The 24,781-nt window shown below is 36.6% G+C and overlaps 1 protein-coding gene across 1 annotated transcript in view; it reads right to left on the minus strand.

Moving 5' to 3' along the window:
- otog (otogelin) overlaps positions 1-24,781 on the minus strand; it is a 234,389-nt gene that overhangs the window by 205,406 nt on the left and 4,202 nt on the right. Inside the window, 8 exon segments of the mRNA XM_059973944.1 lie at positions 6,442-6,567; positions 7,063-7,175; positions 9,992-10,098; positions 17,846-17,976; positions 20,387-20,592; positions 21,173-21,294; positions 22,871-23,025; positions 24,031-24,125. Coding sequence (XP_059829927.1) covers positions 6,442-6,567; positions 7,063-7,175; positions 9,992-10,098; positions 17,846-17,976; positions 20,387-20,592; positions 21,173-21,294; positions 22,871-23,025; positions 24,031-24,125 — 1,055 coding nt within the window.

Raw genomic sequence — 24,781 nt, forward strand, 5'->3', positions numbered from 1 at the left:
AGTTTTATGGGCCTTTGTACCAGAAGGGGAACTTAAATCTTAGATTGAATGCAGGTACAAGAAATAGCCCAAAACTTGCTAACAAATAGAACGTTAAGTGCAATAACCAGCATTTATATGGAAGTCTGGTACTTAATATATGCACATTAATACTTGCAATCTCCAGACTATAAAGTGCCTTGTACAATTGACTCTTGGATTCTGCCATGGATAAACCTGGTGCAGGATCCATACCATCACTGATTCCAATAGGGATTGAAAATCTGCATACCAGTAAGGAATTTGGTGAATTCTTCTTTTGTAATGCTATCTTTACAGTGTAAGTTATTTGATCGTTTGTTTAATGTGTTTTAATATAGAACAGTACAGCACTGGAATAGGCACTTCTGTTCACAATATCTGCACTGACCATTATGCTAAACCCATCTGTCTAAATGCACCTTAAACATTCCTACTACCACCACCACCTCCAGCAGCAAATCCAGGCACATAGGATACAGGACAAAAAAAAACCTTGCCTCCCAAATCTCCTTTAGACATTCCTCCCATCACCTTAATCCTATACCCTCTAGTATTTAATATTTCCACTCTTGGGAAAAAGACTTTGTCTGCTTTATCCATGCCTGCCACAATTTTATACATAACTATCAGGTCAGCTCACAGTCTCTGACATTCCTCAATAAAATTGTCCAGCCTCTCTTTGTAGCTAACGCAATCTAATCTAGGCAATATCATTGTGAACGACTTCTGCACTCTCTCCTCATCCCTCCTGCAATATAGTAATCAAAACTGCATACAAAATTGTAAATTTCGCATAGCTGAAGTTTTATACAGCTGCAACATGACTTTCCAAACTTAATACTTAATTTTCTTTGTACAATCTATCTGCCTTTCTGTTCCTTTAATTCTGCTGAACTTTGGGAGGCCTATGGAATAATCATATGATAGTGATGACATCTTTTTTATTCCTGAGTTCTACACATACAACCTTACTGGATGAATCCTCCAAAATATCGGCATAGTGCAGCCCACGACATTTTCCCTGATCAGAACCACCTGCCCCCATCTCATTTTCCCCTCCTTCTCCATCCCAACTTAAATATCTATGCTCTGAAATATTGAGCAGCCAGTCCTGCCCTTCTCACAATCAAGTTTCTGTAATGGCTACAACATTGTAGTTCCATATACAAATCTATGATTTAATCTCATCTGTTACCCATTATACGCCATGTGTTAAAATAAATACATTTCAACCTATCAGTCCTACTCTGGTTATTATTCTGGCTCTACCCATTTTTGCTACACCAGCTCTTCAACAATGAATTTATCTAGACCAGCTTTGTGGCCTCGGTAGCATGCTGCACATGGACTAATCCGGATATTACTAACCTAGAGGTCCTGCTTTTAAATTTCATACTCTACTCCCTAAATTCCCTAACACATCTTTTTGCCTATGTTGTCTGTACCAGCATAGACCACAACCTCTGGCTGCTCACCGTCTCCTTTCAGAATCTCCTGTAAATGATCCTTGCACCAGGAAGGAAAACATTACCCTGGAGCCTCAGTCATGGCCACAAAAATGTCTAGCTAACTGTAAGAACAGTCAAAATTGAACATACGTGTTTTTTTTTCCAAATTTTAATATTTTTGATAGCCCACAAAGCTAGAGATGGTGCTTTCCAGGTTGTCAGAATTTTCAGACCTATTTGAGCAAAGGGATCTTCTCAGTTTAGTATCAATTATTCTTTTGTGCTGCTGTGTTCATAGACAATAAGAAAGTATCATTTGTTTGTTATGTACCATGTCGTATGACATGGGCAGTCATGGTCTTTCCAAGACCATGATTGTTCTTGGTAAATTTTTCTACAGAGGTATTGATGCACCATCAATAACTCACTCTGAGACGTAAAGGCGAGATATCGGCTTTTATCGACTGGAAGAAGGAACAAGCAGTGAGTGACCACCATACTACATCCTGGACTGAGAGGCCAGGCTCAGGCCTCAATCGCCTTTATACAGGGGTCTGTGGGAGGGGCCACAGGGGCAGTCAGCAGGGGGCGTGTCCAGACAGGTATATGTAGTTCACCACAGGTAGTTTGTCATTATCTTCTTCTGAGCAGTGTCTTTACAAGACTAGTGACCCCTGCCATTATCAATACTCTTCAGCGATTGTCTGCCTAGTGTCAATGGTCGCTTAACCAGGGGTTGTTATAAGCACCAGTTGCTCATTTGCCCATCCACCACCTGCTCCTATGGCTTCACGTGACCCTGACTGGAGGGCTAAGCAGGCGCAACACCTTGCCTAAGGGTGACCTGTGGGCTAGTAGAGGAAAAAAGTGCTTTATATCTCCTTTGGTAGAGACATATTTCCATCCCACCACTCTAAGTAAGTATAAAGCTACCAAATAGCATTCTTGGCAGATTACACATCTTGATTGCAAATATCTTCAATACACATTCCCTCAAGGAAGTGACTAGAGTCCAAAATGCAATAGTCATAAGTAGTCCAGGAAGTATCAGAAAGAATTTGCATTGCTGTGGGGAGAGACTGAATGAACAAGACTACCTGGAATCCTCTTGTACAGAGCTGGATGAGAATCATGCCAAAATGGCCTCCTTCTATAATCTAACTTTTCAATGATGTATCCAGCGTAATCTTGTTCAGCCCATTCAATAATAAACAGCAAACTCCTTCCTTAAATTCATAAAAAGTTTTCCACTACTAAAGCACGATTTGACTTATTGAAGCCATCTGATTGCAATACACCATGCAAAAAAAATCTACCTTCCTTATTTTGGATTTTTTTAAAGGCATTGCCATTGCCTTAACTGTGTGAATGGATCTGTGGAAGGATGAAAACAAGGTTTACCCATTTTTAAGCAAAAAGAATTTGAAAAAAAATCACTATGCGAGGGTGGCATGTGGCTGATGCAGCCAAGGACAAGGTGAGGAATGCAGCAATGATTAGGAATGGAAGACATGAATTGTTAAGAGTGGAAGTAGTAGTATCTTTACCCTACTAACTTGAAAACCTCAGGGTGAAACCCCTAGAGCACAAAAGCATTAAAAGATTTATTGAAGCTACAGCTATAACGAGACAATATCGGCAGAGACCAGTGTCCAAAATCCTTACCGTGTGGTCGGGAATCATCGCTGTAAAATCAGACCAAGAGATTTGATCAAGCTTTTGTACAAGTTTGTGAATTGACTTTCCCTGGATAGTCAACTATTTCATCCAATGAACCAAGCAACAAGATGGCGACCCACCCAAGATGAAGAACCAGTGCGGGAACGGAATGTGTAATGACACAGAGCATTTAATATGATTGGATGTGTAAGGTTAGTTTCATTTGAAGAATCTGAACTTGATTTTCTGCAGGAACTGATCATTTTTGCAAAGATTTTGGAAAGTTACTGAATGAGATTTCCTTCGTTTAAAAGTTATGATGTTGGAGAAGTATTGTGAAAGGAGTTAAACCATGTATATGTATAATTTTTGAATTTGAATTTAAACATAGCTATATACTGCCTGGAAATGAAACTGAAGTTAACTATAATACTTAAGAAAACAGATTATATTTGGTTTTCTAACTAACTAGGGATAAATAAAAAGGGAAGTTTTGTCAGTAAACTTTAAAATAGGGAATAACATTAGATCAAATTAGTTAGAGAGATTAGAATAATAAAGGAATCTCACTGACTCTAATTAAAAAGTAATTTGTTTTGGTTTGATATCTAAGATTTGGAACCTAGACAGAATATTAGTATTTTGAATTGCTCTTGCTCATGTAAATATTTTGTACATATTGTTTCTTTTCTCTTAAACAAAACTTACCTCCAGAAGTGTGTGGTTTCTACTCACTGCCTCCTTCCAATACCTAGAACCTTTTGATGGCCCACTAGCACCTAGTGCAGTACTATGTAATTTAATTTTCTCAAAGAGTACAACAACTAGTCACTCATGATAAGACGGGTGCTATACAGGTGTAACACATAACCAACAGATCAAATTAAAATTTTGCAATCTTGTCATGGTAAATGATAATGCACTATTAATCAGCTAATGCAAGGAGCAGGCTCTCAGCATCCCCCATCTCTAACAATATCAGAGATCCACATGAGAGACCAAAGGAAAAGTTGAATCATTTGCAAGCATGTACAGTCAGAAATTATGACCCACTCTCTGAGATGCCCATCAACACAGCAGCCAGTCTTCAGCTATTTTGGTCACCCCATTAAATATTGAGAAATAGCCAAGAAAAATGAATACAGCAAAAGACAATGGGATCAGACAACATCCTGCCTATGTGTGTATTACAGAACCAGCTATGTCCCTGGCCAAGAACTTCAGTACAGATACAAAATTAGCATCAATATGACAATATGAAAAATTGCTCAGGTGTGTCAAATGTGGTTTGGCTGCCTACTGTCCAATCCGTCCATTCTTTACTATAAAGATGTCCTGAAATGTTTTATTGAGTAGCATTTTCTCTTCAGAATCCTGCTCACTGATGTCCACTTGGGATTTCCCAGAACCACTCAGCTACAGACCTCATTTCAACCATGGTCAAAATAAGAACAATATTTCAACTTCAGAGGCAAGAGGAGACTGCACTTGACATTAAGGTGGTGTCTAAATGAATGTGGCAATGAAAAGTCCTAGTAAAATCGAGGTTAAAGGACAGAAGACAAAATACTCCAATGACTGGAATCATACATTGTATGAAGGAAGATGATTGTGGTTATTGGAATCACTCATTCCAGCTCCAGGCATGGTCTTCAGGATAAACACCTCGAGTTGTCCCAGTCATCTTCATCACATTGGAATGTTCAGGGATGTCTGCTGATGATTCTGCAATGCTCTAATACATTCCCAGTTCAATTGAAGAATTGTTCCAAACCTACATTCTGCAAGAGCTAGACTACATGCTGGCATGGGTGAATGCCAGATGCTGACCATCTCCAACAGGACAGAAAGTGTCTAACCACTTTGACTTTAATTAATATCAACATTGCCAAGTCCTACACCATCAACATCTTGGGATTCATCATTGACCAGAAACTCCAGTGGTCTTGCCAGATGAATACTAAAGGGACAAGTACATGTCACAGTCTGGATATCCTCTGACAACTGACTCCCTGATAACCCAGAGCATTTTTACTATCCCTAAGCCATCAGTCAGGTACATGATGGAATATTCCCCACTTGCATGGATAACTGCAGCTCTAATAATAATGAAGCAGCTTAACATCAAAGGCAAAGCAGCCCAACAGTTTTGTACTTCATCCGTTATCAGAAAAAAAATTCTTACCACTACCAGCATACAATTGCAACAGCCCACAAAGTACATTGCAATTATTCACATAGACTTCTCTGAAAGCATCTCCCGTGGTCATGTCCCATGACCTCTACGACCGAGGAGGACAAGGCAAGCTTACACATATGATCAGCACCACCTATAAATACCTGCCCATTTCATGAGCAAATCTGATTAGTAAATGTGTCACCATTCTTGCTTCAGTATTAACACTGACCTTTAGCCTGACAGCAGAGGGAGTATGTTCACTTTAAGTACTGCAGCTATTCAAGACATTTTACTAGTTTCTTCTGAGCAACAATTAGCCAAGGAAAATGTGCTAGCCTGGCTCGTAACATCCACATAGCAACAAAAATTTGTAAAGAACAAATAGTTTTAAGGAGAGTAAGTACGATGAAGAATGACAGGCATATTCTTTTCAAAACATTTTCTTAAGTATACTAAATTATTTAAAATGATTAAATATTTCCAGTTGATTTTTACAATTTTAGTTTTTTAAATTAAATTGCTAATCTGATTTTAGATTTTTTTTAATGCTTCTGAATGAGAAGCATTTCAAACCTTGAGAGCTTTGATAGCAATTTGGTCTTGTGGTTTTGCTAACTGTTAGTTTTTTTTTTCTTTCAGTTGTTTTTGAGGCAGGGCTTGTTCTGGAATCAAATGCATTGGACAGAGTTCACTGATACACAGAAATGTTCCATTTAGGCCCAAACTTACTTCTCAGTGGGGTCACTTTATTAGGTCAGATAGGTTTAAAATTTTTGTATATCATCAAGTGCAGGCACGGAGGTGCACTCAACAAATTCTAAAATATATTGAACAAAATCCTGCAATTACTTTAGTTTAAGCATCATATCACCATGGTACACTTTCATTTAACAATCAGATCTCCATTCTATTACACTCCAAAGACAAGGGAAATTTATTCTAGATTTTTATATGATTGGCTAAAGTCCACATTAGCCGGCGATTATCCAAACAATTTAAAGTCAATTTAATGATAAAAACGTAAAGAACTAGGTATTTCTTTCTGCCCAACTCAATACAATTTTGAGACACCAGAAAGGGAAAGGGTAACAGAGGCACAAGAAATGTAACTGAAGTTCCAAATAATGGCTCTACCTTTGGGGCAATAGCATCCATCAAGGCACTGGAAATCAGTGCTAATGCATTCTTGTTGTACACGACATGATACAGGGCAACACTCCACACATTCACGATGCACAAATTCACCTTCACAAGTTGATGCTGTGGAAAAACGAGCCAGCAACATAACAGATTAGGATTCTCATTCAATGTTAACTAATTATGTTATTTTATTCACCAGATGGTTTTACAAATGTCTATGTCATCAAGTCACTGATAGCCTTTGAGAAATTAAATGTTGCTCTAGTACTGCTGCCAAATATTTATCATTGCAGGACAGAAGGGGCTCAGTGTATTGTATCTTCTATTCCTCTGCCTAGAATTTGTCACTTCAGTCTTGGTGGAGCATCCTGCTTATAGTTACATCATTCCTACTTTTCCCACATATAAATCACTAATATTCCAATTTGCCTGAGATCTTCCATCTTAATCACAAGTTTTACACAACAGACACAGAGTAGATAAAGTAACTGTACAAAAATGTTAGGGGTGACTCGTGAAAAATAATTAATAAATTGAGCCTCTTAATACCGATTTTGCACATCTCTCTATAAGTTAATGAAACAGGTCTACATGTCTCTTTTTGTTGTATCGTACCACACTGGTTGAACAGCCGTCTCCATTCGTCTAGTGGTCTATTTGCTTGTGCACAAGCCCTTGCATATTCAGTCAAAACTCCACACAGAGTTGCATTATCATCAGGTCCATACCTGACAGAATAAAGGAAAGCAACAATATAGACAATAAGTATACAGAAAGGTCTTCTTCTTTACCTAATCAAAAAATTATTTTGTTTCCTGAGAACTTGGATTCTAACCAACAATTCAGACTTTAGTATTAGCACAATTTATTATTAATTCTTCCATAACTGCAAGAAAATATGCAGGATTTTAAGTTGTAATGTATTTTTAAATAAAAGGAATAGAATCAGATGTTTTTGAATGTATTAAATGATTGTGTTTATTGAATTCCTAATTGTGAGTATTACAGACACAGGCTGCACAGTACACACAAAACTGAAGCAACACACACAAAATGCTGGTGGAACACAGTAGGCCAGGCAGCATCTATAAGGAGAAACACTGTCAATGTTTCGGGCTGAGACCCTTCATCAGGACACAAAGCTGAGCATGGATTGTAAACTGGCAGTCAAATCTTCTTCCATAGTGATGATATATAATGCATTTATCCCCTAATGCTTATGCTCCATGACAGAATCACTTTTAAGGCTAGGGGAGTGATGTGCAAATTTGATACATGCATTAAATGCCTCTGGTGGCCAATGGAGCACTCTGTGCCAGAAAATATAACAAGTTACCTGATGAAAGAATAACCTGTCTTATGATGGGAAATTTCCCAGCTGTTGGCCAGGTAGTTCCGAGTTATTTAAATAAATATGTAGGACTTCACCTGCCAGTGAAGGCCGTCAACAATGGTCATTGCTTGTAACATTTAAGAGAGAAAAATCACAATAGTGGCATGAAGCACATAAGTAAGTTATCCATCTTACTTATTTATTAACATACAGCATGGAATTGGCCTTTCATGCAGCTCCCAGCTCAACCCTCACCTTATCACCGGACAATTTACATATTTGGACTATGGGAGGAAACTGGAAAACCTGGAGGAAACCCAGGCAGCAGCGGGAATTGAACCTGGATCAACTGCACTGGAAAGAGAGTGCTAACCACTACACTCCCATGCTGCCCCAATTATTGCTGTAACTTTTAACTAAAAACTACTTCCTAGCTGCCATGCTCAAATGCATCACATGCACAGGCCACTGCAATTAAATTTCAGGAACTGCATTAATAAGTGGGAGTACTTGATCGGACACACGGTGCCTTGAAAAGTATTCAGCCCTCAAAGCTATTTTCACATTTTTAAAATTCAAAATATATTGAAGTAGGACTTCTGAGCTAATCTACAAACCACTATGCATCATGTCACATCAAAAGCAAAATTCCAAAACCTGTCAACAATTTACAAAAAATTAAAATCCAGAATTGTGAGGCTGAAAAGTATTCGTCCCCTTCATAATTACCGCACTAACTTTCCTCAGGTGCAAAACTGTATATTACCTGACCAATTCACCCAATTTGTCAATGTAGAAAACTGGAGGATCACCTCTCTCTGTAAGGCCCAACAGTATGGGAGATTTTCAACAGACCAAACCAAAAATGAAGACAAAAGAACATTCAAGCCAAGTCAGGGAACTATAATAGAGAAGAACAAATGAAGACCATCTCAAGCACATGAACATGTCTTGGAGTTCAGACCAAGTTTTCTGTTGTGAAGAAGTAGAAAAGCATGAAACCATAGCCACTCTGCCTAGGTCAGGCCATCTCTCTAAATTTAGCCACCGGAGAATTATTGCCCTTGTAAGAGAGGGTATTGTAATGCAACATCCACTCTGAGTGAGCTGCAGAAATCATTGATTGCAACTGGTGATGAAGTTCATAGCTCTACAATCTCTAATGCCATGCACAAAAAGGGTATTTATAAAAGAGTGGCAAGGAAGAATCCCTGGATAAAAAAAAGAGCCTATCCTTGCCCATAAAGACTTCATGAAGTGCCACTTAGAAGATACTATAAACATTTTGAAGGTCTTGTGGACAGATAAAATTAAAGTGGAACTCCTAAGCCTCAACACTAAGTCTAATACTGTGCATCAGCAGGTAACACCATCCCTACTGTAAAATACTGTGCAGGTAGCATCTTGCTATGGGGATGCTTTTCAACAGCAGAGACTGGAAGTCTAGTCAGGATTGATGGGAAGATAAATGCTGCAAAATACAGTGCCTGCAAGCCTCTGCTAGAAAGCTTAAACTGGGGAGGAAGTTCATCTTTCAGCAGGACCACTTTCCACATTCATCTTGGCCCCCTCGTAAACGTATATAACCCGCTTCATTGTCCATTGTGCCACCAATTGTGATGTCTTCTGCAACAAGCCAAAGCGCACTGCTAAAGCAACCATGGAGTGGCTTCAAATGAAGAAAATTGATGTCCTTGAGTGACCCAGTCAGTCTTGATATTAACTTGATTGAACATCTCTGGCAAGACTTCAAGTTTGCTGTCCACCACCACTCCCCAGCTAACCTGGCACAGCTTAAGCAATTTTGCAATGTGAAATAGGCAAATCTTGCACAATCACCTTGTGTAAAGCTAACAGAGACTTATTCAAAAAGATTGTAATAGCTGTGAGAGATGGTTCAACTAAGTCCTGAGCAAAGGGGGATGAATACTGTACTTCTGAACTGCTGACAATACAGTTATTCATTTGCTTTTTATGCTTTACAATTCTCCCAATTTGGGGGTTCTACTGTTAAAAAAATAGGAGCATGTTAATTATGAATAAAAATTCCCAGTTAAATCGATCAAAATCTTTGGTTGTAATACTCACTTATCTGAACAAAGGATTGGAGCTGAATACTTTCACAAGACACTGCAGTTTTAACATGAAAATCAACAGCATAGCAGATGCGTAATAAAATCTCACATTAATTAGTATTGTAAACATACTCACATGCAGAGGTCGTTTATACAACTGGCCATATATGGATAGGGTTGAACGTGGTAATGGCAGAGTACAAATGGATACCCAAGGAGCAGAGTGCATAAATCTCTTATTTTCTGCAGAACATATAAGAATAAAACAATGAGGTCAAGCAGAGCCCTTGCACGTACTGTATATCCCACTCCTGCATCATGACTGACAGAAACTATCACCCCTGTTATAGCCACTTTATCTTGCTGCTCATAACTCATCATCCCCACCCCAAAGTTTCTTGCTTCTTTTCCCAGACAATACCCTGTCCAAAACAATGTGTAAATATATTAGTGCTTAATCAAGCTGTTTGATAACGGCCTAGATGATTTCTCTTGGTAGGAAGGAGGAAATTAGGGACGAGTAAAATGGCAGAATAATACGGAAGCAAAATTTAATAGTTATAAGACTTAAGAACAGAAGACATAGGAGCAAAATTACACCACTCAGCCCAATGAGTCTATGCTACCATTCCTTCATGGTTGATTTATTATCCCTCTCAATTCCATTCTCCTGCCTTCTCCCTGTACCCTTTGATGCTCTGGTTAATCAAGAACCTATCAACCTGCATTTCAATTTTTCTCAATGACATGGTCTCCACAGCTGTCTCTAGAAATCGATTCCACTGCCTTCTGGCTAAAGAAATTCCTCCTCATCTCTGCTCTAAATGGATGCCACTCTATTCCAAGGCTGTGCCCACTGGTCCAGGACACACCCACTGTAGGAAATACCTTCTCTAGATCCACTCTATCTAGGCCTTTCAATATTTAGCAGGTTTCAATGAGATCCCCTGTGGTCCTTCTAAACTCCAGTGAGTACAGACCCAGAGCCATCAAAATCTCCTAAGATATTGATCCTTTCATTTCTGGAATCATTCTCAAGAACCTCCTCTGAAACCTCTCCAGTGTCAACAATTTTTTTTTAGATAAGGGGCCCAAAATTGCTCACAATACTACAACAGACTGGTACAGAGCCAATGACCTGCCTCTGAATGTGAACAAAACGAAGGAGATAGTTGCTGACTTCAGGAGAGCACTGAGTGACCACTCTCTGCTGAACATTGATGGCTCCTCCATTGAGATCGTTAAGATATGGTTTAAATCATCCAATTAAACATAAAAAAAATATTTAAAGTATTCCATAGACTAAATGCTAAATATTATTTTTGTACTGGAGACCCATATTAGGAGGGAGGATAATCAACGCTTTTTTAGGTTCTGGTAGGGTCAACAATTTCACTCGAATTGTACCGCCAAAATTAGGGGTGTGTCTATTTTTATAGACCCCTCAATTTCGTTCACACATCATGAAATTATTTCTGATCCACAGGGCAGATTTTTGTTGATAACTGGCTCACTTTTTAATCGAAAAGTGGCTCTAGTTAATATTTATGCTCCAAACTTTGACTGCCCTGAATTTTTTAAACGTTTATTTACTTCCCTCCCTAATCTAAATGAATATATGTTGATAATGGGTGGAGATTTCAACTGTTGTCTGAATCCTTCAATGGATAGATCTAAACCTATTTGAATTCTTCCGAATAGATCAGCCTTACTTATTAATATGGTTGATTCGGGAATTACTGAAATATGGCGGTTTTTGAACCCAAAAGATAAAGAATTTTCGTTTTTTTCACATGTTTATCACAGTTACTATCACAAATTATTTCAGAAGACCAAACTGGTTTTATTAGGAACCGGTATTCCTTTTTTAATGTTAGAAAATTGATTAATATAATTTACACTTCTTCACCCACAACCTCAGAATGTGTTATTTCATTAGATGCTGAAAAAGCTTTTGATAGAGTTGAATGGACATACTTATTTAATGCCTTGAGAAATTTTAATTTTAGTCCTAATTTTATATCATGGATTAAATTAATATATTATAAACCTGTTGCTTCTGTTCTTACAAATAATTACTGATCCTCTTTTTTTCAATTATCTCGTGGTACGAGACAAGGTTGTCCCTTAAGTCCTTTATTATTTAATATTGCATTAGAACCTTTAGCCATTGCTGTTCGTGAATCCCCTAATCTTTTTGGTATTACCCATAATGAGAAGTTATACAAGTTATCACTTTATGCTGATGACTTGTTGTTATATATTTCTGATCCTGACAGCTCTATTCCCACTATTTTATCCTTGTTGGTTCAATTTGGTAGTTTTTCTGGTTATAAACTAAACTTGGATAAGAGTGAATTATTCCCTTTAAATGTGCAAACTTTATTGAATGACAGGATACCATTTAAAGTTGTTACTGATAACTTTATTTATTTAGGTATAAAAATTACTAAGAAATATAAAGATTTATTCAGATTGAATTTTTTACCTATGCTTCATCAAATTTAACAACTTACTACAAGATGGTCTCCTTTATCCTTATCATTAGTTGGCCGGATTAATGCTATTAAAATGATGATTTTACTGAAATTTTTATATTTATTTCAAGCCTTACCAATTTTTATTCCTAAATCTTTTTTTGATAACATTGATTCAAAAATGTCCTCATTTGTGTGGCAAAATAAAAACCCCAGGTTAAGTAAAAGGCAGTTACAAAAATCTAAAAAAGATGGTGGTTTAACTTTACCTAACTTTAGATTTTACTATTGGGCGAATAATATTCGAAACTTAATATATTGGAAATTAGATTTGGATTCACCATTGTGCCCACAGTGGGTAAATTTAGAATGCCATGATGCACAAGGATATTCTCTATTCTCTGTTCTTGGTTCTTCTCTTCCTGCTGATGTAGTTAAATTCAATAAACAGTTATCCAACCCTATTGTCAAGTACACATTACGAATTTGGTTTCAATTTCGTAAGTTTTTTACTCTGAAAAACTTTGTTCTTGATAGCCCTATCTTACTTAACTTCTTTTTTAAACCTTCTTTGACAGATCAAGCTTTTAGCAAATGGAAAAGGAAAGGTATAATATGTTCTCGAGATCTTTTTTTTGAAGGTAGTTTGATGTCTTTCGACCAACTTTCCAACAAATTCAAGTTACCTAAATCTAATTTTTTTAGATACTTACAAATCAGAAATTTTTTACATAAAGTTCTACCATCCTTCCCCAATTCAACTTTGATATATTTTTCAGATATGATTTTTACCTTGAATCCTTGTCAAAAGGGATTAGTGGCTCTTATTTATAATATGATTATGAAGATACAACCAGAAATATCAGGTAGAATTAAACAAGAATGGGAAAAAGAACTTCAATATAATATATCAACAGAAAAATGGGAAAAAATTCTACAAATGGTTAATTCTTCTTCTATATGTGCTAAACATGCTTTAATACAATTTAAGGTTGTACATAGAGTCCATATGTCTAAAGATAAGCTTACTCGATTCTATTCCCGTATTAACCCTTAATGTGACAGATGTCATTCAGATGTGGCCTCATTGACCCACATGTTTTGGTCATGTCCCACTTTACATAACTATTGGAAGGACATATTTGTTATTATTTCCTCAATTTGGAATATTGATTTACAACCTCATTTTATTACTGCAATTTTTGGTATACCAAATGAGGACGGTAACTGGTTTTCCCCTTCAATTAGATGAATGATCGCCTTTGTAACATTAATGGCCAGAAGGTCTATATTACAAAATTGGAAAGAAGTAAATCCTCCTACCACGTTTCAGTGGTTCTCTCGAACTATTTCTTATTTCAGCTTAGAAAAAATTAGAAGCACTATTTTTGACTCATCAATTAAATTTGAAGAAACTTGGGGACCGTTCATTCGACATTTTCATATGAATTAATTTGGTCTCTTCCAGACCTTTTCTCTTTTTATTCTTGTTCTGGTATGGAGTTCCAGAGTTTTTAACACTATCATATACATATAAACTGTTATTATTGCCCATGTTAGTTTAGTTTAGTTTTAATTTTTTTTCAATATATATTCTTTTTTCTTTTATTTTTAATTTTTTTTTCTTTTGACGATTATTCTTATTCTTTTTCATGTATAATTAATATAGGTTAGATTGATTAATGTACTATTTTTTGCTGATATTTTAATAAGATATTGTTATCTTATTATTAATTCAACTTTAAGTCTAATGCACTCATAACCTATTCAATATTATGATATGTTTTTATATATGAAATTCAATAAAAAGATTGAAAAAGAAAAGAAAGAGATCGTTAAGAGCATCAAATTTCTTGGTGTTCACCTGGTGGAGAATCTCACCAGGTCCCTCAACACCTGCTCCATAGCCAATAAAGCTCAGCAGTGTCTCTACTTTCTGTGAAGGCTGAGAAAAGTTCATCTCCCACCCCCCATCCTCACCACATTCTACAGAGGATGTATCGAGAGCATCCTGAGCAGCTGCATCACTGCCTGTTTCAGGAATTGCACCGTCTCAGATCACAAGACTCTGCAGCGGATAGTGCGGTCAGCTGATAACATCATACATTTACACCACATGCTGCACCCGCAAAACTAACAATATTGTGAAGGACCCCAAGCACCCTTCATACAAACTCTTCTCTCTCCTGCCATTTGGCAAAAGGTACCGAAACATTTGGGCTCTCACAACCAGACTGTGCAACACTCTCTTCCCCCAAGCCATCAGACTCCTCAACACCCAAAGTCTAGACTGACATCTACTTCATTTATTATCTTGTAATTTGTCCTCTACTGTGCCTATTGTCTTATTAATTATTGTACTGCCCTGCACTGTTTTGTGCACTTTATATAGTCCTGTGCAGATCTGTAGTCTAGTGCAGTTTTTATATTGTTTTACGTAGTCTAGTGTAGCCTTGTGCTGTCTCACATAGTCTAGTGTAGTTTTGTGTTGTTTCATGTAGCACCAGGGTCCTGGAAGAACATTGTTTTGTTTTACTGTATACTGTACCAGCAGTCTGTGGTTGAAATGACAATAAACTTGACTTGAATTGAAGTGCAGTCTGAGCAATGCTTTATAAAGCTTCAGTATTACATCCTTGCTTTTGAACTCTGGTCCTCTTAAAATGAATGTTAACATTGCATTTGCCTTCCGTACCATGGACTCAACCTGAAAGTTAACCTTTAGGGAATTCCCAAGACCCTTCCCATCTCTGATTTTTGAATTTTCTCCCTGCTTAGAAAATAGTGTACACCTTTATTCCATCTACCAAAGTGCATGACCTTACACTTCCTTACACCGTATTCCATCTGCCACCTCTTTACCCCATCTCCCAATCTGTCCAAGTCCTTCTACAAACTCCCTGCTTCCTCGGTAACAACTGTCCCTCCACCGACCTTCATATCATCTGCAAAGTTGGCCTTAGTAATAACAACTACACTCACTTCTGTCCCCTGACACCCCTGAATTTCTGGCATACTGCTAGTGTCTTCCACAGTAAAGATGGATGCAAAATACCTATTAAGATCATCTGCCATTCCTTTGTCCCCAATTACTTCCTCTCCAGCAGCATTTTCCTGCAGTCCAATATCCACTGTCTCCTCTTTAAATATCTGAAAAAGTCTTTGGTATCCTCTTTGATTTTATTGGCCAGTTTAACTTAATATTTCATCTTTTTTCTCCTTATGGATGCCTTCTGTTGTTGTTTTTTTAAAGCTTCCAGATCCTCTAATTTCTCACTAATTTTTGCTATACTATTTGTCCTCTTTTCCTTTTACGTTGTCTTTGACTTCTCGTCAGCCACAGTTGCTTCATCCTCCCTATAGAATATTTCTTCATCTTTGAGATGTATTGAGCCTGCCTTCCAAATTGCCCTCAGAAACTCTAGTCATTGCTCTTCTGCCATCATCCTTGCTAGTGTCCCCTTCCAATCAACTTTGGACCTCTCCTCTCTCATGCCTCTGTAATTCACTTTACTCCAGTACAATAGTGATAAAACTGACTTCATCTTCTCCATCTAAAAATGCAGGACAAATTCTAGCATTGAAATTCTAGCATTGAAATTGTCCCATAGGGGTTCCTTTACCTTAAGCTCCCTAAACAAATTTCGTTCATTACACAACACCCAATCCAGCATTGCCTTTCCTGTTGTAGACTTAACCATGAGCTGCTCTAAAAAGCCATCTCACAGGCATTCTACAAATTCCCTTGCTTGGGATTTAACACCAACCTGATTATCCCCAATATACCTGCATATTGAAATCCCCTATGACTACTGCAACAGTGTCCTTTTTACATGATTTTTCTATCTTTCATTGTAATGTGTATCCCACATCCTGGCTACAGTTCAGAGGCCTGTACGTACCTGGGTCTTTTTCCATTGCACTTTCTTAACTTTACCCACAAGGATTCTACATTTTCCAATCCTATGTCACCTCGAAGGATGTGGTTTCATTTTTTTTACCAACAGAGCCACTCCAGCCCCTCTGCCTACCTCCGTGTTCTTTCAATACAATGTCTTAATCAGGTTTAATATCACTGGCGTATGCTATGAAATTTGTTAACTTTACAGCAGCAGAACAATGAAATACATGATAAATAAATACTTAGTTATATTAAGTATATATATGTCTATTAAATAGTTATGTTAAAGAGTTGTAACTTATCTATTTAGTGATACAGCACAGAGTAGGTCCTTCTGACTCTTCAACTCATGCTTCCCCAGCAACCACACAATCCAGATCTAATCGAGAGACGCCTCCAAGAGGACCACAGCCATGTCATTGGATTTCGAGACCTGCATGCCTCAATGACCCAGAGAGCTATGTTGGGCTTTATGCTTTGGCTCTTGTGTAGGGTCACCCATGCCAAATAGGTCAAATGGTAGAGACCAAACTAAGAGTGGTCCAATGGTCTTCCAGGTTCAGCGGTTCAGCTTAGGGCTAACAACCCTGACTGGCAAAGCAAAATTGGTATGGAAACAGCAATGAAGAATCCTTCTACTTCTGAGTGAGATGGCATTCCTGAGATTTTATTCAGGAACTGAAACACCATGGGAGGACATACCGAGGTACCTTACAGAATGTTGCTCAAATTGAACTCCAAATTCCATAATGGCCCGAGCTGTAATAGCATTGCTTAAACCTCTATGGTATCCTTGGATGTTAACCTTACAACTATGATCCTCTTTAAGCCACAATTCAGTGATGTCCACAACATTATATCTGCCAATACCTAACTGTGCTACAAGATCATTTACCCTATTTCATATATTGCATGCATTCAAATTTAACACCCACAGTCCTGGATTCATCAACCTTTTTGATTTTGCCCTCATGTTATTCTTCAACTCATCCCACTGATTGCAATTTTTCCCTACCATCTGCCTGTCATCCTTCACAGTCTCACTACACTCTGCGTCTACCTGTATACCAAATGCCCTATCCTCAGCCCTATCACTCTGGTTCCCATCCCCATTATGTTAGTTGAAACCCTTCCCCACGGCTCTAGCTAACCAACCCACGATGAGATTTATTAGCTATTATTAATTTAATTATATGTTGGCAGTTTGTGGGGTTGCAGGACTGTGTGTGAGTGGGTGGGAGGGAGCGAGGAAGGAAGGGGCCTCGTTTTGCTGTTGTTGTTCTGCTGAACATTATAGTTATGTTATATTGGCACCAGAATGTGTGGTAACACTTGTGGGCTCCCACAGCTCAAACTTAGGTTGTGTTGGTTGTTAATGCAAATGACACATTTCACTGTTTGTTTCGATGTACGTTATAAATAAATGAATCTGAATCTATAGGTTATCAAGGCAAGTAATGTGCCATCAGGCCACAAGTCTCAATCTTCAATTTTGTTTAAACCATATGAAAAAAAACTTCGATTAGCTTTCTTTTAAATCATTTGAACTGACCTTTTTTTAAAAAAAAAAATTGGTTATCAGCACTAAAAATTAAACTAGTTTATAACCAACCTTGTTTACACTTAGGTTTTGTCCAGAGCAAGGCAATGGGTAGTTGATTGGAGTAACATGACAAGGTTTTCCATCTGGGATATCTTCTATCCAACTGTTACCAAAAATAGCTATACCTTCTGTTAATACACCTTAGATAAAAGCGTAAGAATGATTAAACTGGAAATAAAAGGAAACAAATCCTTGAAGTTTGAGTTTACATAGGAAGTCAAGCAGAAGGTTTGCAAGCCACACTTGGCATCCACCCACTGAAATATGGTCTGACCTCATCCTTACCCTGCATCTGCCACTCTGGTTGTGAAAGTGTAATTTTATTTGCCATGTTGTGCCACTAGATTAAATGTTAAATGTCTCCAGTCACATCTTGTTATAGTAATGCTCAGACATGGACGTGGAGCATGATGCTAAAACACTTAGGCACATTTAAACACTGAGCTGGAAATAAAGTTATGATTGCACTGAAATGATTATGAACCAATGCAGTGTCCTAGGTAAGAATCGAATTGTCTTTAATGAAAAGCAAACTAGAAAGCATGAAGGTAGATGGACTTAAGGACAATATAACATATAACTGTATCTATATGACAGGAAGATGGTAAAATGTAATCATGATCTGATTTAAAATATCTTGCAACAGATTATGACCAAAAGAACTTTGTATCATTCTGTTAGAGGTTTTGAAGCTTTATTCTTTTCATGCCAGTTTGTATTTCTTCAATTAATCAAATATATTTCTCTAAATAATGCTTCCGTCAAAGTTTCAATGATGTAGTTTCTTCAAATGGTAAAGCAGTGCATTTTCACTACAAAATCATGACCTTTGGGTCTCCAGATTAAACATTCCTCTATTTATCCAGGAATTTGAAGTATGAGGGGTGATTGATAAGTTTGTGGCCCAAGGTAGAAGGAGTCAATTTTAGAAAACCTAGCATATTTATTTTTCAGCATAGTCCTCTCCTACATTTACACATTTAGTCCAGCAGTCATGGAGCACATGGATCTTGGACCTCCAGAAACTGTCCACAGCTCTCGTTACATGCACATGCAGGTCAACTCTTTGAGTGATTATGCAGTAAGTTGGAAGATAATAACTAATCTCATTCTCTGAGTTATTAACTTCAAACTTTTTGCATAAGAGTTCACCTGTATATGCATGTAAAGAGAGCTGTATAACTCATCTCCTTTTACCGTAGGCCACAAGCTTATAAATCACCCTTGCTGTGGACAATTTCTGGAGGTCCAAGATCCGTATGCTCCACAACCGCAGAACTAAATGTGTAAACAGTTGAAAAATAAATGCGCTAGGTTTTCTAAAATTGACTCCTTCTTCCTTAGGCCACAAACTTATCAATCACCCCTCGTATATCTTCAAAATCCCAAGTGCCCTTTCATGAACAGGTTAAAAAATACCTTGTTATAGTGGTGGTCATATATTCCTTTATTCACTTGAAATTGTACAGTTGTTGGCAGCAAGTGGTTGACTAATTGTTCTCCCAAAAATAAGTCTTTCTGGGTAAAAGAGCAGTGGCATAGAGCCTTGTCCCAAAATAGACAACCAACATATGTATTCATCCGCTGCATGCCCCTTGTCTCCATGTAATGCAGCAATCATTAGTACTGTCCATATTTTCATATTTCCTTCCAGAATTTGCATTGATTAACTAGAAACACCAAAACCAAATCAATCCCAGGAAAGATTTTAGTGAACTATTCGATTTATTGGTAAGAAACATTTCAGCAGAGTTGAGAATTATGTATGTGAAACACCTTAATGGCTATCTTATGAGTTTCTTAGTGATTCTAGTGTTCTGATGATACATATTTCCGGGAGGCAGAAGTTAGGAAGCAGAAGGATGCAATGGAAAGAAAATAAAATAAACAGAATATAAATAGAACAGTGCAAAGCAATGAAGCAAAGGGATTAAATCATTATTTAAAGCATCAATTTTCCAAAGAGGCATACCACTTCTTGAAGGTAGAAACTCTGTTGTTTTTCAAAATAATATAGAAAATACTAACCAAAGGACTTTAACATTAAATATATAAGGATCAATAGATTTTGCATGTCAATTTTCTTAGTTCAAAGTTATATACAAAATAATATTAAATTTGTCCTGTGTAATCTACCTCCTTTGACAATATATTGTCATGATATAACTAAAAATTATGCCATAACCTCCTGCATGACTATATTTCCTTTACTCCACTAAAGCAAGTGATGAATGTATTAACAAGCAAGAAATGTTCCCACTGGAAAACTAGATAAGAAAGCACTGTAGGTATGGTGTGTGGTATAGGAGGTAGAGCTATGGTAACTTAGCAAACTGTTCCATTTCTATGTATCCAATCAACATCAACACTTGAGTTTTCCCCATATAAAATCCAATTATAAAAGTGTGCAAGAAACAAAAGAAATGTCTTGTATTATTTCATGAAACTAAGTATCTGCACCTATGTTAAGAAAACTAATATTTGTGCAAGTACATTTTGTAGAAGCAAATTAGATCACATCGTCCTGTCTAAACTATTCCAATTACTTACCATAGCTGGTGTATAAATCATCGTGCATATTTCCATTGAAATTGCCACAAAGTCCACATAACTTCCCAACATACTCTATGCTCATCTTTATGTAGACTCCAGAACTACCATCCCAAGCCAAAGAAAATCCATGGTGATGCCTGACCAGAATGTATCCAGCTATTTGTTCAAACTTCAGATTTCCAATAATGTAAGGCAGCTGAATGCTAGGAAGCAGAAGTAGAAAATATAAATATGAGTTATTTTTAAAAATGTTTTGCAATCTATTACCTTTAGGTGCTATTTTTGATGACAGCCACGTGTTTAGATCAGGCAGATACACAATTCACAGAAAGGTGGTATTTCTACACAATTAGACCTATCCACCCTTCTCATCAAACAGACAAGTTAGGTAGGCAGAAAGGGCCTTCTGTAGGATGAATGGAGACTGAAGTTTGTCTATTTCAACTACTTGAGGAATATGTCCTTCCAGACATCAGGAAGGACCAAACAGTTAATTTTTTCTGTTTTGCTGATCAAAATATTAAATATGTGAACTTGGAAGAAATGATAAGTTCACAACAAAAATCATGCAGAGGGTGAATCCAAGTTGCTGCATTGAAAGCACCAACTCTTAGATCACCAATCAAAGAGCTAGCGCACAGTTAATGAAATGTTAAACATTTTTAAAAACATCTTACATCTTCAATCTCATAATATTTCTTAGCTCTAGTCTGCTGTGTGCAATGTAATCCATTAAGTGTTAGGCACATTAATAATTTGACACTTATCAGTAAAAGAAGGAACCTTTTTCCATAATGGATGACTTCATAGTTCCGTAGAATGATTTCCCCTTCATATACAAAGAACATACTGACCGAACGGTTGCAAGAATATAGAGAGGAATTGCATGCTGGATCATTATGTATCTGCAAAACAAGATATATAATCGGAATAGATCAAAGATCTTAAATTAGAAATAACTTTGGGCTAGCAGTACACTAAGTAAACAAATAAAGTCTCTCTCCACCATTTCAGGAAACCCAAGAACATGTCCAACCCAGAAAAAAGACATCTTATTTTCATTTATATTGACAAATAATTAAATATCTCAAATTATAATAAAACTACCCGTCTCAGCCTTATGACTGCATAATTAAGATCATTCTAGAAGACTGCAAGTCCTGGCTTTGAAGAGTACTAACCACAAAAGTGTATTATATTCTTGTCATGTTAATGGACAGATTTTTTTATGAACAAGGATACATTTGTGAGGCAGTCATGGTAGATGAATGCAACATTTTAGTGAACCTGACCTATATTCAATAACAAGTTTTGACATTCAATACCAAAAGGAGGAAAGTTAATTCCTTTTCATCCAAATTTTCAGTAAATTCCTACACAGATCTCATACCAAGTCAAATGCACAGATGTCTAAAAACCTTTTAAAAGGACAATGACAATTAAACCTCAATTTTATGGACATTTTGAACCGACTTCAAAAGTTTTCAGGAGTTGTGAAATACAGTTAAAGTACTCAATGACATTGATTTTTCATAGTATTTTAGATAAAATACGGTCCATGGGTAATTCAATTTTAGTTTTCCTGTTGTTCACTGAACAAAAGGATATCATCTTTTCTCATTAAGAAATGTTGGTTAGTGTCCACTTAATTTAACAATCTTAGGTTTTCTTCAGTATCAAATATATATGTGTTACATTCCTTGTAAAATAATGTGTTACATTCTCTTCTACTTCGTATAATCTAATTTCAAACATGGTATTGGAGAAAGTTTTAGTTGATGTTTTAAGTACAAAATAAAAATTGTAAATGGAAAACTTCCCTTCAGTATGAAAGAATAAATTTTCAATGACAAATTTGATGCTAATGAAATTTTCATATCTAGAGACATATAATTTTTGTCACATTTTGACCAGCAGCTGTTATTTCACCAAAAATATCATTGATATCACTGATGCAAAGACTTTTATAATTCTGGTGTTAATCTTACTATGTCACATAGAGCTGCTGCATAGGCTCTCCATCAGTGAAAATAAATTGTGTTTCTTTAACTTATTTGACTTCCAAAAATTCTGTTTAGTGCATAAAAAGATTGATTATTCTACAATAGCCAAAAACACATCTTGTGCTATTGGGCACTAGACTAATGTGAAGAAAATGCAAGTTTGGAGGAGGGTGAGATGATCTATGAGGTCAAAACAGTGCATCGGGTATCAAGTTTAGCTGTATACACATATAATTAACTGGCTACATGGACAATGGGGACTTTGAACAGAAACAGATGATATAGTATTATAGTAAGCCAGAAAACATCAGTGAATTTAAATTAAAACCAACATGGTGAAAAGCCAATTCATATAAAGAAACATTAACTTTAGAAACCACATGCCACTCAATTAACTAACTTTAGCGTGAGTAGCGAGAACAAGCAGAAACAGAAGATAGGCTTCAGAGTATAAGAGGGAGCCCAATGAAATATTTACCTGAATCGAAAAGCTTTGCTGGCTTTGTTCACATTCCCTCACCAGTGTGTATGTACATTTTCCAGGATAATAATAATAAAGCCCATCAAATGTTTCATAGTTGTACTGACCCCAAGTTCGGCAGATTAAGTCACGATTATTGCCTCTATTTAGAACTAAAAAAAATAACATTTTCAGACTTATTATCAATCATTTTTGTCCAACCTGCATATAAAACACCAAACAAGTTAAATTAGGACCAAGTTAATATCCAAGTCCATTATCCATATCATGACATTCCAAAATACTTTATTATTCCTAATTAGTATCAAATTTTAAAACACCAAACAGGTTCTAAATCACTCAAAACTTAACAACAAAAGCAAGTTTTTTTTAAAACAACTATACATCCCATAAAAATGTTGAAAATTTGCTGCCTTTGGGATATTGCATGCAAAGTTAGAAAACTTGAGCAGCAAAATGCATACAAATTTTGTGTGATCTCAACCTTCTTGACTGTAAATGTCATCTAATTTTACCATTGCATTTACTGACTGCCCTGACAGCACCAGCTACTTCATTTGTTTATTTATTGAGATACAGTACAGGATAGGCCCTTCCAGCTTTGCAGCCCAGCAACCCCTGATTTAACCCTTGCTAATCACAGGACAATTTACAATGAACAATTCACCAACCAATTGGGACATCTTTGGAACGTGGGAGGAAATCAGGGCACTCTGAGCAATCACAGGTACACCATTGGGAGGATATACAGACTCTTCACAGATGACATTGAAATTACAGTCTGAACTCTGCCACTCTGAGGTTTAATAATGGCGTGCTAACCACTTTACTACCACAATGCCTAATACATAATGCATCCAATAGGTGTCTTAAAATCTTTAAGTTTATCTTCTTTATAATTACAATTTTACTGGATCTAGATGAGAAATAATTACTGTAATATCACGATTTTGTTTCATGGGTTGTCTAAATCTAAATAGAAGCACCTTCAAAGGACAACAATTTTACTCAGAATACGAAAACATCTCAATTTGAAAGTGCTTTACTGGTGATTAATTTAATGAGTAAAATCTATTACAAAGACTCATAGTTAACACTTGATATTTAGGTATTTTAAAAAATCACTCTTGAAATGTCTCCTTTATTCAAAATTGTACCTATTCCATTTGCACCAAACTCACTGCAATTTCACTGGTCCACATTTACACAAAGTTCTGCATTCAGACATAGGAGTGAACACAAACCAAAAAGAGCAAGGAGTTCAATAGCATAGGCAATTAGTGGCACATCTTCAATGCAATAGAGTGGATGAAGGCATTTTATTAATAATAAAATGAATTAATACTTTCCAGCTTAAAACAGCAAGAATGATTTATTAATCTTGAACTTACATAACAGTCAGGTAGCATAATTTAAGCTGAATTATAAAAAAATGAAGCACTTAATATGTGCAAAAAGTTTAACTCTACCCAAATCCTGTGATATGAGTTTATTACTTTAAATGTTGTTTTGGATAGTACCTCCACTTCACATTCATGTCCAATTCCAGTTCCAGTTCCTGCTTAATATCACATCATGGTTACAAATGCATCCACATCCTGTTCTGCACCATCTTCGTGATTCTTATTCCTTATTCTTTGTTTCATGGACTTGTCCTTTACGTGGAACATTCTCCAGAATTACAATGACATTGTTTTCTTACTCTGACTCACACCTACTTTCTTTCCTCATTGACTGCTGTACTTATAGTCCCTTCAACCTTCTCTATAAAAATTTCTCCCCCAATTCCAATTAACATCTTTGAAGTATCATTTCCTTTAACAGACATTTGTTTACATCTCTAACCTTGCCTATAAAGTAATTTAAGGACTTTTGCTATTTTACAGGCAAGTGGAAATTATTGTTGAT

This window comes from Hypanus sabinus, chromosome 7 (assembly GCF_030144855.1).
Source record: "Hypanus sabinus isolate sHypSab1 chromosome 7, sHypSab1.hap1, whole genome shotgun sequence".
Lineage (NCBI taxonomy): Eukaryota > Metazoa > Chordata > Chondrichthyes > Myliobatiformes > Dasyatidae > Hypanus > Hypanus sabinus.